This window comes from Procambarus clarkii, chromosome 64 (assembly GCF_040958095.1).
Source record: "Procambarus clarkii isolate CNS0578487 chromosome 64, FALCON_Pclarkii_2.0, whole genome shotgun sequence".
In the NCBI taxonomy this organism is placed as follows: Eukaryota; Metazoa; Arthropoda; class Malacostraca; order Decapoda; family Cambaridae; genus Procambarus; species Procambarus clarkii.
The window spans coordinates 4,552,841-4,569,070 of record NC_091213.1 but is presented as its reverse complement, the minus strand read 5'-3'; the positions used below and the strand labels follow the sequence as shown (position 1 = coordinate 4,569,070).

The window sequence follows — 16,230 nt, the reverse complement described above, 5'->3', positions numbered from 1 at the left end:
TCTGACTACATTTTGTGAAAATCTGATCATGTTCAGGTTTGTAGCAATTCTATCAAATATATAGTTAAACACTTCAAACTATTTTTTATTTCAATTCTCTAATGATGCACTGAGGTGGGTGAGTGTAATTACTTAGGTGTAGTTACAGGGTGAGCACCGTGTGAACATTCAGTGTGCGTGTGCACAATATGCACATAAAATGTATTCATTCCTTCATGGCAAAAAATGCTTCAAAATATTTTTTTTGTTATAAATGTACATGTTTTAGCCATCTGATTTTATTTTTTCATCATAGTTTCTTACCAGAAATCATTGAACATGTGTGGTTTTGTTCACTGTATTGTTCAGCCAATTCTGTACAGTTTGGAAGATATGATATAAATTTGCCAGCTGAAAATTTTGAGTGGTTCTGGAACTGGTGGCAGTAAAATTTTATTTACAAAAAACTACTGTATTAAAACTACATATTTTCTTCCATTAATATCTGAAGAAAATTTGTCCCTTTGTAAATTCCCTATTTACTGTCATTGAGATGGCCACATGCTTTACAAACACCTTGTATCCGAATATGCCGTTTCCTGATTGGGGTTGGTTCAGGTAGGGCAAGGTTTGTATAAAATGGTGCGGGTAGTACATCAGGACCCAACCCCTCCTCATAAACTCAAGCCAAAGTCCATTCCATGCACCCGCCAAACACCCTGTTTATGAATGAAAAACAGTTTACACATGACTCACAACGGATGATGTCAAAACACTTCTGGAACTAATGCTTCACTGACTACTTCTGTTCGAACCACAATGCTGTAAGTGCTTCACCAATATACTACAAATATAAATAATCACCAACAGAACCCAAACACTTAACCTAACTAATGTCTAAATATGCACAATATGCATATTGCGTGTTGTTGTAGGTAGGTGCGTACGTCCTTTCCGTACAACCAACCAAAACCTGTAGAGTGCTTGTACTTTGATCAGATCACCCTGTAGGCTTCCTGCTCTTGGAGAGGGGCTCAGTGTCACACATTTAGGGGGGGGTGCGGCTCCAACACTGGCCTCGTTGTCACATGCGCACACCCAATTCGAGCCGCTGTAACTCCCCACTCTCCTTATTTTGGTATGACCCCCTCAATCCCCCTTTCTTTGAATTCTGTACCACCCCGTCCACAGCTGTGGTTCTTTTTCTCTTTTCTACTTTCTGGGAAGTCTCGCTAGGACAAGGGCAAACACCGGCAAATTATCTGCATTTATTTGAACTATATTATATACATTGACGGTGAACATGTGCAACACACATAAGATACAATTATGACTCCAACACTATTCTATTAGTCAGGTTGCATTCAATATGATCAGGACTCTATTAGCTTCTTATCCCATGTGGTAGCCCAACTCCTGGCTTGCCACTTTCGCTACCACCCTCACCAAGTGGGTTAAATCTCATTATACAATACAGCACTACCAGAATATATATATATATATATATTCCCTACTGTTACAGCCATCCATAGAATATATGTATGGCTGTAACACTATAAACATCTGTATAAATATGCCTTCATACAAAAATGGTCAATCACCCACCTTCCACTGCATCTTGCATGCCAATGACACTCAAGCACTCTACCAACTCTATATAAGAAGTCACTAAGTACCTCTTCTATACACCTAGAGGGTCACTGCCCTGAACATCTTCAGGTTCTCCTAGAATTGTCTACCATGGTCCTCCACAGCTCTTCCGGCTGCTGCACCATGAAGTCTTCCTTGAACAGCAATAGCGCTTCACCACTGGTACCGCAGAAGCACGTGATACTACTCTTCACTGCTTCTCACACAGCTCGAGGTCCCACTCTTAACTGTGGGGCTACTCTTCCTCAGAGTACACTGCTCCTTCAACTGCCTTGGAGTTTTATCTACTAACTCCTTCTACTGGCTCGAAGTTCTCTCAGCAACTCCTTCCCCAGACAAACCTGCAACCCATTGACACACCAATAAAGGTGTTTCCCTATAAACATATAACTAAACTAAACTACACAATAAATGTCTCGACATGTCTAAATGTCGGTCTACATTCCTCTGATTCCTGCGTGCTGTGAGGGAACTTCCCCACACCCGGACGGGTCCAGTCTCCACCTTCACCTGGTAATTTAATTCTCTGTCAACTAACTTACTCCTAGCTGCCGATGTGGTGATTCGCCTCTCCTTCAGCGGTGACTTCAACTTGCGATTGATGCCATGTCGTCTTGGGTTTCAAGTTCTCTGCAACCAAGACTTGTGCTATGACTTTTACTCGGAAGCATGTCGTTCTCCGACATGCATTATGATCATTCCCTTGTGTACAAAGATTCCGCTAAGCTTTTGGGGTTAATATTTGACACTCGTTTGTCTTGGTCGCCCCATATCTCTTACCTCCTAGTTGAATGCTCTAAAGGCCCTTAAGGGGGCGTCAGTTTCCAATTTGCCCTAAAAATGCAACAAATGAAAACTCCTTCGATTTCAATCAAACTTTTTTGACAAGTTCTATATGAAAAGTGTTTCATCTGGTCCAAGTTTCAGCATCGTAGCATAAATAGGAAGAGAGAAAAAATATATTGAAGTAGTTGTGAAAATTATGCCAACATGGTCAAAATCGATTATCAATCAAAAGTGTCAACTGAAATCATAGCTATGACTCTTTGCTATCACAATAGCATATATTAAACAAATATTATAATTAGTTAATTAGTTTAATTGAATTTTTTTTTTTCCGGGCGATTTGCATCAAACTTACACACCTGACTGTACGTATGCCTATCTGTAAGGACGCCAATTTTGGAGAAAATTGGTTGTCAACCTCAGCCACAGATTTTAGAACCTTAGACTTCATTCATTTCTGTTTTTTTTTTCAATTGACACAAATGTTTACAAAACTGATTCATTTTTTATTCAATTTACATGAAACTTACACAGTATATGTGGAGGGCATGTCTCTACATTTGAGAGTTTTCATTTTTCTCTAAGTTCATTTATTGATTTTATAATAGCAATAAACATGCCATATTTGCAAAAAAAAATTTGGGAACTTTGAACATTTGTATTAGGAAAACTAAAGATGTTTTGGAAATTCTATATCTCAAGGTCCTTTATTATATGCTAATGTGTCAGAAAAGTGTCACAGAATAATTATATCTGAAACGTGTGTTCTGAAGTGTGGACTTGAAAATGTGTAAAAAACGTTGAAAAAAAACAAAAACAAAAAAAAATCTCCCTTTCTATTTATGCTGCAGTACTGAAACTTGGGACAATTAAAGCACTTTTCATATACAACTAGTCAAATAATATTGGTTGACATTGAACAACTTTGATTCTGACAATCTGACGCTCCCTTAATCTACTTAAGGTCTTGTCCCATACTTCTTGGGGAGTGGATATGTGCACGCTCCTCTCTTTGATTATGATTATGATCCTCTCAATTATGGTTGCCCTGCTTACTCTTTTGCTTCTCCTCCTACTCTTCGCCGTCTTGATCCTTTGCACCTTACTGGGTTGCGCCTCAGCTCTGGTACCTTTCATTCGACTCCTACCCTCATCTTGTATGTTGACACTGGCTTTCTGTCTCTCCAGGACCGCCGAGATCGCTACTGTCTTCGCTACCTTGCGCGGTCCTTACAACACCCTCGCTCTCGCCCGAGTCGTGCTTTGACTTTTTCCCCTCCTGTAGTTTCTGTTCCCCTTCACCACCTCCCTCTTTTTGTCCGGTTGTCTCGCCTGCAACATTCTCTTTCGGTTAGTATTACTAATATTTCTCCTCGTGTTGTTCCGTCCTTGTCCCCGTGAAGGGTCCCCCCCTTCCTCAATATTGTAAATCCCTGACCCACATCACTAAACCTTTTACCCCTCCTACAGTTCTGAATTGCCTTTTCCTTGAACACTTTTCTTCACACTCTCAATGTGTGGCCACATTTGTGGCCACAGATGGCCACACATGTGTGGAAATGTGTGGAAATGATGGAAACTCCATTTCCATCTTCACTGATGGGTCAAAGTCTGCAGACGGGTTAGGCTACTCTGTTGTTTTTCCAGACCACACCTATCTGTGTCGCCTACCTCCGGAGACTAGCATCCTCATGGCAGAACTTCATGCTATTCTCTCTGCTCTTCGTCTCCTGCTTTCTTGCTGTCAATCCTCCTTTGTGGTTGTAGTTGACTCTTGCAGTGCCCTCATGACTCTAGAGTCATTTAATCCAGTCCATCCGGTGGTAATCAAGATTCAACATTGGCTGTTTCTTATCTCCAGTAGATTTAAGACAGTTGAGTTTTGCTGGGTTCCCAGCCAAATTTGTCTTACAGTGATTAACAACTGCTGGGCAAGGAGAGCCTTTGAGGCAGTGTTGACCATATTGGCACACAGTAATTGTCTAGTCCTAACTTATTGTCTGCTACTATACCACTTCACACCAGCAATGCTAAGTGTACCTATTGGGCATTGTGTTGCACAACTGGTAAATGCTCCTGGTCGGTATTGAGTCATACTCATACATTTCTGCTGGATATACAGCAATTGCTTAATAAATAGGATTGGTTTGAACAGTGGATTCGTGGTTCATTTTGTACTATCATTTGCACAAATGAAACCATGTTGTCTGGAAACAGGAATATCGGCTGCATTTACAGGGCTTGGAACCAATCCATTCTGTTTCATCAAAAATACCTTAGGACTTTGATGTTCTCTCACCCTTATTAAATATTTATCAGTAGTTTAAATAATGGAGTGTGGTCATAAGGGTAGAAAGGTATTTTGGTTCTAAAATAATTCACTTAGATGCTTGATTAACTTGTGTTTATTCAATCAGGTTGCTATTTTCCGACCCAAAAGCATAATAATCATTGAATTGTAAGCAATATTAAGCCTTTCACATTTTTAGCCCCTTACCAATTTTGGGCACTACCGCCGTCTTGTGCCAAGCACAAATCGCTTAGTGATAATTTACTTCCAACGCATACTGTGAAGTTACTATGTAAGGTAAAGTATTCAATTTGGTATTGTTTTTAAGCTAAAAAGTTATACTTTATGATGGTATTTTCAAATGCATTAAATGCAAAATAAAATAACAAAAAGTTAAAATTAGCCGACATGATGAAAATTTACGTTAGCCAGCATCAATGTTCTGGTGTTTTGAGCAGATGAGTACTGTAGGTGTCAGAAATGTTAGAGGGTTAATGAAAGTTGTAATGAAAGCAAATTTAGGATTGCAACTCACCTCTGACACTAGTTTCCTCACTTTAGATTCAACCACTCGAACGATGCATCAACTTGTGCATTCCTGAAGAGTTTAGTTAGATATTTACCTAATTAATTAGGTTTAGTTAATATCAGCATTAGTACAAATGCTGATATTTGAGATCTTAGCCTTGCTGTTCTAAGTATCAGTCAGTTACTCTTTTACTCAGGGCATACAATAACACTTGGGGATAATGCTTTCAATCTTCACATATATAGTGTAACCTCGGTTGACGACGACCCTACAGTACGAATTTTTTGGTTGACAACACCAAATTCATTTTATAATTTGAATTGGTGCATGACGGTTTACTTGGAAGACGACGTCTGTTCATACGCGTATGGGTCGAGCGAGCAAGTGATGCTGGGGGAGAGGCACTCTTGTTTTATTTACTAGTCTATCCCGTGAAGTGATGACCGTGGCCCGCGCTTGAATTCTTTGTAAAGAATTTCATTATTTGTGTGCTTTTTGCTATTTTAATATAAAAGAAATTATGAAGTGGTGTACAATATGGGAAGAAATGCAAACTTTTGTTGTAAAGGCTTACCCAAATCAAGCTGTAGCAGGCTGTTGTTAACCATTTTAATGACAATGTGATGTCTCGCCTCAGATAAGTGTTACAACATAGGAAAAAAACAGTGTTGCTAGACAGGTTTTTAGTGAGGAAAAACAAGCGGTGAGCCGCAAGCAGGTCCTAGTGGTATGCAGGCAAAACAGGGTACCCCAGAAAAGTCACCATTGCGTGATATTATAATGGAAGAGGGACTCCCCCTTCACTCTCCCACTCCACCTCTCCTCCCCTCCTCCTCAGTCTTCCGTACGCCAACAAGAGTCCTCATTCAAGGTAAGGTATACATACAGTACTGAATTGTAGGTACTGTAATACAAAATGAGATTTATTCGGTATAAAATGTATTTTTAAGTTAATACTATATTTTTGGGGTGTGTGGAATGGATTAATTCAATTTACATTATTTCTTGTGGGAAAATTCATTTTGGTTGACGACACGTCTGGGAACGGATTACGATCGTAAATGAAGGTAGCACTGTACTCTGCTGTTAACTATTAAACAAAATAAAGGTGTTCCTTTTCCAGGTCATGGCTTTGACACATGACCTATATGTTATGTCAACATATTAACAGGATTTTTTGTAATACATTGAGGGATGCTGGGGGGGTAGACTGTACCCAAATACCAAAATAATTAAACCCTATTTCCTTATGGTATCAGATTAGGTACGCATAAGAGGCATTCATATGTGCTCTGTTAATCATTGTGCTGTTTAAAATCCCTTTGCATCAGGTCCCCATAGATGCAAATAAAAAATATGCAAAGTTATTACAAATTTCCACAGTATAACAATGTTTTAACAAAATAAGGAGCGAGGGATATTTATGGAAGTGTTGATACTACACCTGAAGCCTGTCGGTGAGCAGCATGCTGGCGCAGATGATGGGTGGGCAGGATTTTTGTCTACAGTAAACATTATAAGATATATTAGATCAATAAGCTATATTGGAGAATCATTGAAGAGTATAAAATACGTTCTACTTACCACTAATTTGACATCAAATGGAAATAATACTTATAATTAATATACTGTATTTGGGGGCCATGAGAGAAGACAAGGTAAGTGTTAAAAGATTGGTGTAAACAATGTGTATATCCCTATTGTGAATAATTGGAGTCTAAAATTTGATGTATAGAGATAATAGTTCTTTTAACTGTGAAAATTTTTCCGGTGCAAGAGGCAGTAAAATTGTATGAGGGATTTCAAGTGGTTATGATGGAGAAAAGAAAAAAAATGTGCATAATGAATGGTCAACCTATTTAAATACCTGCAATGCTTGATTTCAGAAAGAGGAATTTGTGCAACTGAAGTCACTAAGGCAAGGAAAGTGGAAAATTCAGTTTGGAAAGTAGATAAAGAAATGTATGTAGCTGAGGTGTACATGGTGGTGGTGGTAGCTATGTATGGTCACAAGACATTATGCTATGAGCATGGGGGCCATGGTGGTGCCGACTCTCGTGGAGGATTACGAGATGGTGGGGCGAGTATGAAAGAGCAGTAGAATTGTGGCATAAAAGAGCCACTTGACTGTACTGAAATGGTTTGGGCTACTTGAATGAATATATGATGGTATGATGGAGCTTGAGTGAGTGCATGATTAAATTGGCAATGTGTAGCAACACATTGTCCATTTAGTGAGGTTGTTCTTGTTATAGATTCAGCTACTCGGAACAAGTTCCAAGTAGCACAGGCTATGGTGAGCCCGCAGCTTACCTGGCACAGGAGCAGTGCTGTGTGTATATGATTTAGTGAGGCATGTAATGTGTATATATATAACTGATGACCAAACCACAACTTGGAAGATGGAGAGGTGACGACATTTCAGTCCATCCTGGACCATTATATATAACAGTATAATTTATATACATGCGTGTGTATGTCCCCTTCTTCTCCACTCCACCTCCAACCCTTCCTCCTCCCTATCTTATTTTCCCCTCATATAGTTGTCCCTGGTCTCCTTTCGTAAATGATTCATTGCTAATACTGGTCACCCTCTCTGGCAAGCCTCAAGCGTACCAGTTACCAAGGTGCTGTATCAGGTGCTCATCATGTGATCTAGTGTTGTATTCTTGTGTTTGCATGTGTAAAAGCCACAATATATGTGTGTCATCTGCAGCAGGAAACAAGTTACATGTAACAATGCTCATGGTATTGGACACTTTAGTGTCTGAACCTTCCTGGGTCTCTGAATTATTGCTGATTTGAAATATAGCAGCACTAATTGTATATTTAACCTTGGAATATAATGTTCAGCATAATGAACAAAATTCCCTGGTTTTAAGCATCTAATAGTTTGGATTATTCAAAAGGTATACTCATAGTATACCTTATGAATATTAAATTAGTTCCACTTTACAGTAGGAGAATTGATAGTAAAGCAATGTGTTGTCCTTAATGCATTGTTAGCATAACAATGCATCTTTAAAGATTTTAATTCACTCTAATTTGTATGTTTGTACCAACCCAGGTCGGCTGAAGGCATCGGATTAGATGCCAAACGATGCCGTGAATTGGGACACCGCTGACCAGGTGTAATTTCAACATGTGAAGGATGCTCTCTCAGCAAAGAAGTGATGAATCATACAGGAGCTAGTTCAATAAGCAAGATATTGTGGCTTTTATTTGACATGCTTCCATAAAAATTTTTTTACATGTTTTATGAATATTGTCCATTAACTGATATTGGTGTACCTATTATTTTTTTGTTTTTAATAACATGGTAAGCACTGTATATAGCATGTATTTCCAGTTTAGAAGTGAAGGGATGTGCTAGTAGGCAGAGTACAGTAGAAGGTAGCACGTCAACAAAGAGAACTGAATCTGGTTCCCAAAAGTCATACACTAGCATAAAGAGTACCGGTCAGTTGGTGACTTGTATTACAATGTTGTACTGATGGCCCGAGTGTTAACATCTTACATGATCGGTATAGCATCCGTTATTACCATAGGAGCGGAGATTGCACGGTTATTTCAGTGGTAGTAGCGGGGTGCGCGGTTGAGATATTACAATGGTTCTTCATCTGTAAAAGTACCAGCAAAGGGTGATGATTCTCTCATTGTATTCTGTCTTCATATAATATATGCAGTTGGTATTGTTAATAGCATTACCTATTTAAAATACATGCAAGAGTGAATGTAATTTAATGAACTGGGTTTGTGTGATCATCTATAAACAGTGTGGTTGTCTCTGGTGGGCATTGTAATTTGTAAAAAGAAACACCACATTTCTGTATCCCAAACTATTCTGTTAAGACTCATGGTTGATATACAGGGCTTCTGAGCATTTTGAGTAATTTTGTCTGCCTGTTGAGATCTGTGATGTGGCTTTAGGGTAAGGAATGGCAAATTTACCTTTACTTCACTACTTTGGTTTGAGCCAAAGATAATTCTTTTATAATATGTTTTTTATGAGCATTGTATAATTTGGCTTATACTATTTCTCTGTGAGAATATATTTAACCTGAGTAAAGAGTTTGTTAGAACTGGGCATTATGATAGCACAGGGCATAAGCCTTTCACTGTAATTTACAGCATAAAATATACAATACAGTATAGTCATTTCGTGTGTAGTTATTCATGTATTACTAAAAAAAAAATCAGACAATTATGTAATTAGCACTGTTTAGTTAATATTGATGTTATTGAACAAATCCACAAGCCTTGATGAGGGTTTGAACTATGCACTGAATGTTCCCAGATGTGCTTTTAGTCATCTGGACCAAGACATGGAAAAGAATTGCAATCTGGAATGCTACTGCACCCACGAGGGTGCAGTATTTGTCGTCTTGTCCTCGGAGTATGTGAATGTACCAGTGACGATGCCTTGTGACCCTACAACATAAAAGCCAAACGTAACATAATTCATAGTAGTAAGCATAAATGTTCCATCTTGAAGTGTCAGGATATTTGCGGACATGAGATTAGATCACTCACTACAAGTTATTATCCACATCTTTGTCTTCGGAAATATATGGAAGTGTTCTTCCACCACTCCTACTCCTTAATGATGGCCACGATAGCTGCCTTGTAGTCGCCAGAAACATCACCCTGAAGGTCTTGTTCGAGAGACATGTCTGACTGCTTGAAGTTGCCCAGGTCTATCTCGGAGCGAGACACCACCAGGTGAATGACCGCCTGGTCCTTGATGCCCATTCCCGACACTGCTTCTCGCAGCTCCTTAGAGAAGAACTCGCTGCGGTTCTTCATGCTATGTTCCGTGTCCAGAAAAATCGGCCTTTATAATGTCACCAAAACTCCCGCCCTTAATATTAGTGTATTCTTCAAAGGCAAGGCACAGGGGAGAAGAGTATGAGTTCATAATGTGGATGAATTTTTTCTCATCAGTTCCTATCCTGCCTTCACCTGCTTTACAGTGTGTGCACTATTTCCTTGGCTAGTGACCCTTGATATTGCAGGGTCACAAGATCTCCGATACATTTACATACTCTGAGGAGGAGACAGAAATATCGAGAGGTATTTGAGAGAGGGAGGTGTTACCCTGTGCGTGTGAATGCGTGTCAGCTGTAAGTTTAAGAAATGACTTTGATATCCAGGATATTACATTTTTATGCAGTAATTACTTAATAATTAGGATGAGACCTAGTTACAGGATGAGAGCTACACTCGTGGTGTCCTGTCTTCCAAAGACTGTCATTTAGTGCTTTGAAACTTCTAATGGTTTTGGCCTCCCAACACTTTGCCGAACTTGTTCCAACCAGTGGTGATAGAAACAGATTTTAATTATTAAAAATGATTATTCAGGTGAAACCACTTTATCTTTGAATTAGGCAGTCATGATTTTTTTAGTTTCTCATGATGCAGCAAGCTTCTGTAATTATAAATGTAATGGTTTTACACAGCCAACATTAAAGTGGTTTTATACTGCACTCTACATCGTATGCTCTATAAATATAAAATTGCTTGGAATAAGGTTAAATATGTCATTACTTTTTGTCCCTGAATTTATTATTCATTGATGTATGGGATTTATATCAAGAAACTATGTAACTTAGGGGTCATGAATTAGAACTTTATCCTCCTTTAGCAATGGGAAAGGGCATTCCTGATTTCAAGACTGCAGTGTAGTGTGTGAGGATAACAATTTATTTGATACAGCAAACCCAACACATTTTCAGAATCGACATATTTCCACGTCTGTATTTTTCAAATGCCTCCCTTCTCTGTTAAGTCATTCACATACTGTACTTTGCTCTCACAATCTTTGTATGTTTATTTAAAAACTTTACTTTTTTTTTTTTTTTTGGTACAGTAGAAATTTAATTCTTTTAAATTGAATTTACATTAATAACTTCTTTACCATAGTTGTTACGTCTTCCTTTTTAATTTCGTCCTTCAAATGCATATTTTATATTTCCGGAAGATACAAGGATTAATGCTTGAAGATACAAGGGTTAATACAGGAAGATACAAGGGTTAATGCAGGAAGATACAAGGAGTAATGTGTGAAGAGACAAGGATTAATGTGGCTGCCTCGACGGCTGTCACCTTAGGCTAACCACCAGGTTCCTCAGACTTTGCATGTTGTCCACATTATTTCATTACATACAAGATCTAATATAACACAAGTGATTTAAATTAGTTGTCCTAAATAGACTGGAGTAACTTTAGATTTTTTAGTTTTAAGATAACCTCAGACAAGATGTAACTTCAACAATAAGTGGGCATTTGAATCAAGTAGTTGTGTTTATTATCACGTGTTTTATTACAGTGTGTTTAACTGTTTTGTATAAAGCATCTTGAAGAATATTGTTTAATGTTGTATAAGCATGAACATTGTTTAATTTCATGATGAAATATCAGTTTTTCTTATGGTAAAAAATTACTATTGGAATTTCTGCTTAAAATGAAAAGAAATACAATAGTGGGAGCCAAGATTTTAGTGTTTAATGCTGTACAGGTTAAGATTTGTGTCTAAGATTTTAGTTTCATTTCACTGCATCATTTATCTTTTTTGTGAAAGCAAGTTATGAAAACAAAATATTTTACCTGTGCTTGAAAAGTGATCTGATGCAGTGTAAGCATTAGTTAATGAGGTTTCTTTTACTTTTAATGCTTATTTTTAGGCAGATTTGACATTCTTGCCTTTATTGAGAATTAGAGGAACATTATTTTTTGTTTTATATATACTGTACTTGTATAATGGTCAGGAAATTATTCTTGTACGTTTTAGGTGTTAACCAAAATTTTGCAGTGTGTTGAATTTAGATAAGCTGCTCTGAGCAGGTTAGCTGACTATTGCTCATCATTAGTTATGTTTTGTCCTTTTTAATGTGTCACTAGTACCTTGCATCATAATGTACAGAGCCTTGGACATGCTGTCCATAAAGAAAATGGTATTATTGGATATTCAGTTTTTTAGTTGTTACAAAACGCATGAAATTTGTAAAATCATTTGAAATCAGAGTTATTGTATTTTGGTAAATTTATATTTTTTCAAAGGATACATTGAATCTTTTTGTTATTCTTTAACCATATTGAGCTTTAGTTTCAAGTGATTTTTTCTCTCACAAGAATTAAAACTAGTTTGCCATTTCACTTTGTTTGTGTTGATATGTACCTATTTAAGGGAACTGTTAGCTTCAATATTGAGAGAGCTAAGGACATGGTCAACTCAGTGCTATTATACAGTAGTAATTGTTGAATCATGGACTTCCCATATTAATTTTAATATGATTTTGATAAAGCTGCTTTTGTCTGTTACACATGGAAGTATGAACAATAGATTAGCCAAATGAAACATGACTTGCAGTCGAGAATATAATGTTAAATTTCGATGTAATGTTTTTTGTGTGCGCATAAATGCTGGACTTTATTTTCAGCAAGACATTCATTGAAGTAGTGAAGCTGAAGACGTATTGAGTATTAATATAGGCCATACATATATCTGTTGGTGACTTACATTGGCTTGTGTTGTGGTGACTAAAATCCCGGAGATTAGTGTGAACATCTGATATGTTAGTAGGAACTTCTTCATTCTTCTCAAGAGTGCGATTTGTAACTGGACTGTTGCGGGATGTTCTGTATAGTATTTAATTTAGTACTGTGAGTGCAAAGCCAATTTTAATGCAAGAAAAAATCTTTATTTGTGTATTGGAGCATGTGTTTTCTTGTCAACTGTTTACATGTAAATTCTATTTGTAAGTGGGAGTGAGATGTAGTTGTAAACTTAATGAGTAATTGCACATAAAGACTTTCAAGTACACGGCTTGTATTTTATCTCCTACATGTACATTATAAGCATGGCCACATGCACTGGATAATATATTATTTAAGAATGGCCTAGTTTCCCCCACCCAGAGAAAGTGGTGTCCACAGGGTTTTTTGTGTCTAGATTTGTGAACTTTTGGTATTTGACTTCAATGAAAAGCTGTGTGATCGTTTGTTCGTTGGTGGCCTGAGCCTTGATGTGGCAAATAGGTTGGCTATGAAGCTTTGGCCTTAAGGCAAGAATGGGAATAGTCGTCGGCCTCTGGCTCAACACATCGGGACTGATCTTTTGGTACTTGTGGTGATCCAACATCTCGACAAGTGTGATGGCTTTGACGACTACCCGTTAGTCACTATTGGTGGAAGCCTTTATTTCCCTTTATGGAAGGTGCATGGTATTCTGTGTACTGGACCCTATTATATTAGATAAAGCAACATTTTACTAGTTTTAGCTACCAATAATTTGTAAGAGTCGAATGTCTCTTCACATCAGTTCTAAAAGATGACAATTACAGTATGTTCCCTTCTCTCTCTGAGAGATGCGGGTACTAAATTAGTGCCTGTCCCATCTCCCAGAAGAAAACTACTCTGATCTCTACCCTGTCAATAATGAGATCCAGTCATTTTTAATATAAGATGGTTAGCTAGTATGAACAACCAATTGCAGTATCAAGTGAGGTCCAGACTAGTCCCAAAACTGGTATACCAGTCTAGCCCCAAACTGAGCTATACCACCAGACTGGTCCCTGAAGTAAGGTATACCAGTAGAATGGCACCAGAACTGAGGTATACCAGCAGAATGGCACCAGAACTGAGGTATACCAGCAGAATGGCACCAGAACTGAGGCATACCAGCAGAATGGCACCAGAACTGAGGTATACCATCACTATTACCAACACCAAACTAGCTGGTTAGTCAATAAGCTATTGTAGTGGGCTTAAAACCCTCCAGACGTCAACAGGCCTTAATTAAGCCAACCAAACCAATAACCTCACATAGGGATCCTACTCTCCACGGTTTCTCGCACCTTGATAATTACACCTCAGTTTAAGACCCACTTTCCCCGCTGATAACACCATTAATCAAGTGGACTGCAGCAGAGACCAGCAGGAAGCAGCCCTAATTGGCTGATCGTTCCCAGACGGAAATGACATGATTGTGTTACGTCACAAACGATGTTTTCGTCCTGAAAGAAGAATGTTTTGGGTGCAGAGCGGCGCTGGTGGTGGTAGTGAACACAAGGTGATGAGCAGAGGTGAGTTAAGGGAGGTATTTTTTATCGCTCTGTAGCATGTCTTTAACAATTCATCATATTAGGTTAACGATTTAGACGTACTCGTTAGATAGGCAGTATAATGAGTCAATAGTCATTGTTGTGAAACGGTAGTCGGTGTATTGAAATTGGCAGTTTACTGACGCAGTAGGCTGTGTACTGAGGCAATGGACAGCCTACTGAGGCAGTAGGCTGTGTACCTGAGGTAGAAGGCTGTGTACTGAAGCAGTAGGCTATGTACTACCACAATCTCATGCATAGTGGGATTCGTTCACTTCTTTTCCTTCCATCTCCTCCTGTTACGAAAAAAGTGTTCTCATCTTTGATCCTCCGCGCTCTACGCATCAGCGACCCTCAGTTTCTTGATTCTGGAATTTCTTTTATTTACAAATCGTTTTTTCTCCTTGGTTACCCTTTTGCTACATAGCCATCCCGGCTTGGTGCCTTTGATAATAACTTACTTGGTTACCCTTTACATTTTATCAACTGTTCCTATTCTTAAGCTAAATGAAATTTCTTTCATCTCAAACCTGTTTCCAACGCTAGTACCACTGTTACACACAGAGATCACACTAACGTGATGCATCAAATGAACAAATCCACAAGGGCTGTGACGAGAATTCGAACCTGCGTCCGTAGCTCAGTCGATTAAGGCAGTGTCTGGGATGCTCCCGGACGCAGGTTTGAATCCTCGTCACGGCCCTTGTGGATTTGTTTTAGTACCACTGTGCTCTGCCTTCCCTTCATATCTGAACTTAAAAATTCACTAATACCCTTCGTCCTCTTGACATAAAGCTCGCCTTTCGACCAACTAACACACTTCGTAGTAATCTGGGTCACATTTCTCCTCCTGCTTCTAATGCTGCTGGTGTCTACTCTCTTTCCTGTTCGCCTTGTCCTCTCCAATACTTTGGTGAAACTGGCCGTACACTAAATGACAGACTTAAGGAACACAAAAGAAGCGTCAAGTCTGCAGACACAAACAATGTTCTCTTCTGTCATGTTAGGGATTCTAATCGTCCTATAGATTGGTCTTCTAAAATACTTTCCTGCCTCTACACAGATGCCATCTTGTCGAATCGGTTCTGATACACAACATACCCAACATGAACCTCAGTCCTGGCTTTGTTGCTGTTAACTCTTTCCTTTCACAGTATATACTCAAATGCTCTAACTTTTCTAACAAACCTGACCTAACATAAGCTTACCCCATCCTTTTTCTTTCTCGCGTTTCTTTACGTTCCCATTCTTATACCCATTATTACCCCCTGCTTACACCCCTTTATTACACCCATCCCATCAGTAACCTTTCGTCTTGCTCTTACCTTCCTCTAGGAATTTCCTGCTTTTTCCTTGCGAATTTCCTAACGAATCTATAACAACATCTCGCTCCCATTACGGGCTATTCATGCCCGTGCCACCTCTTGGGTGGCTTAATTTTTATCAATCATCAATCTCGCTCTCATCACAATCGACTTGGCAATGCTCCAGGACGGATCGAAACGTCGTCGTCTCCTCATCTTCTGATGTGTGATCTGGTCATCATATCTTCAGCCAGGTTATTGTGACTCATTGTATGAATACTGGGGCAGTAGCTAGGCTGTGTACTGAAGCAGTAGGCTGTGTACCGAGGCAGTAGGCTGTGTACCGAAGCAGTAGGCTGTGTACTGAGGCAGTAGCTAGGCTGTGTACTGAAGCAGTAGGCTGTGTACCGAGGTAGTAGGCTGTGTACTGAAGCAGTAGGCTGTGTACCGAGGCAGTAGGCTGTGTACCGAAGCAGTAGGCTGTGTACTGAGGCAGTAGGCTGTGTACTGAAGCAGTAGGCTGTGTACCGAGGCAGTAGGCTGTGTACTGAAGCAGTAGGCTGTGTACCGAGGCAGTAGGCTGTGTACTGA

At 39.0% G+C, this 16,230-nt stretch overlaps 1 protein-coding gene across 9 annotated transcripts in view; it reads left to right on the top strand.

Moving 5' to 3' along the window:
- The window catches only part of LOC123768947 (transformer-2 protein homolog alpha), a 35,717-nt gene extending 22,661 nt beyond the window's left edge, over positions 1 to 13,056 (top strand). For all 9 annotated transcript variants that reach the window (XM_045759812.2, XM_045759811.2, XM_045759809.2 and 6 more), the window contains one exon: positions 8,302 to 13,056. In XM_045759812.2, the coding sequence (XP_045615768.2) occupies positions 8,302 to 8,324 (23 nt within the window). In that variant the 3' untranslated portion in view covers positions 8,325 to 13,056. The remainder of the gene's footprint in view (positions 1 to 8,301) is intronic.
- The last annotated feature ends 3,174 nt before the right edge of the window (positions 13,057 to 16,230 follow it).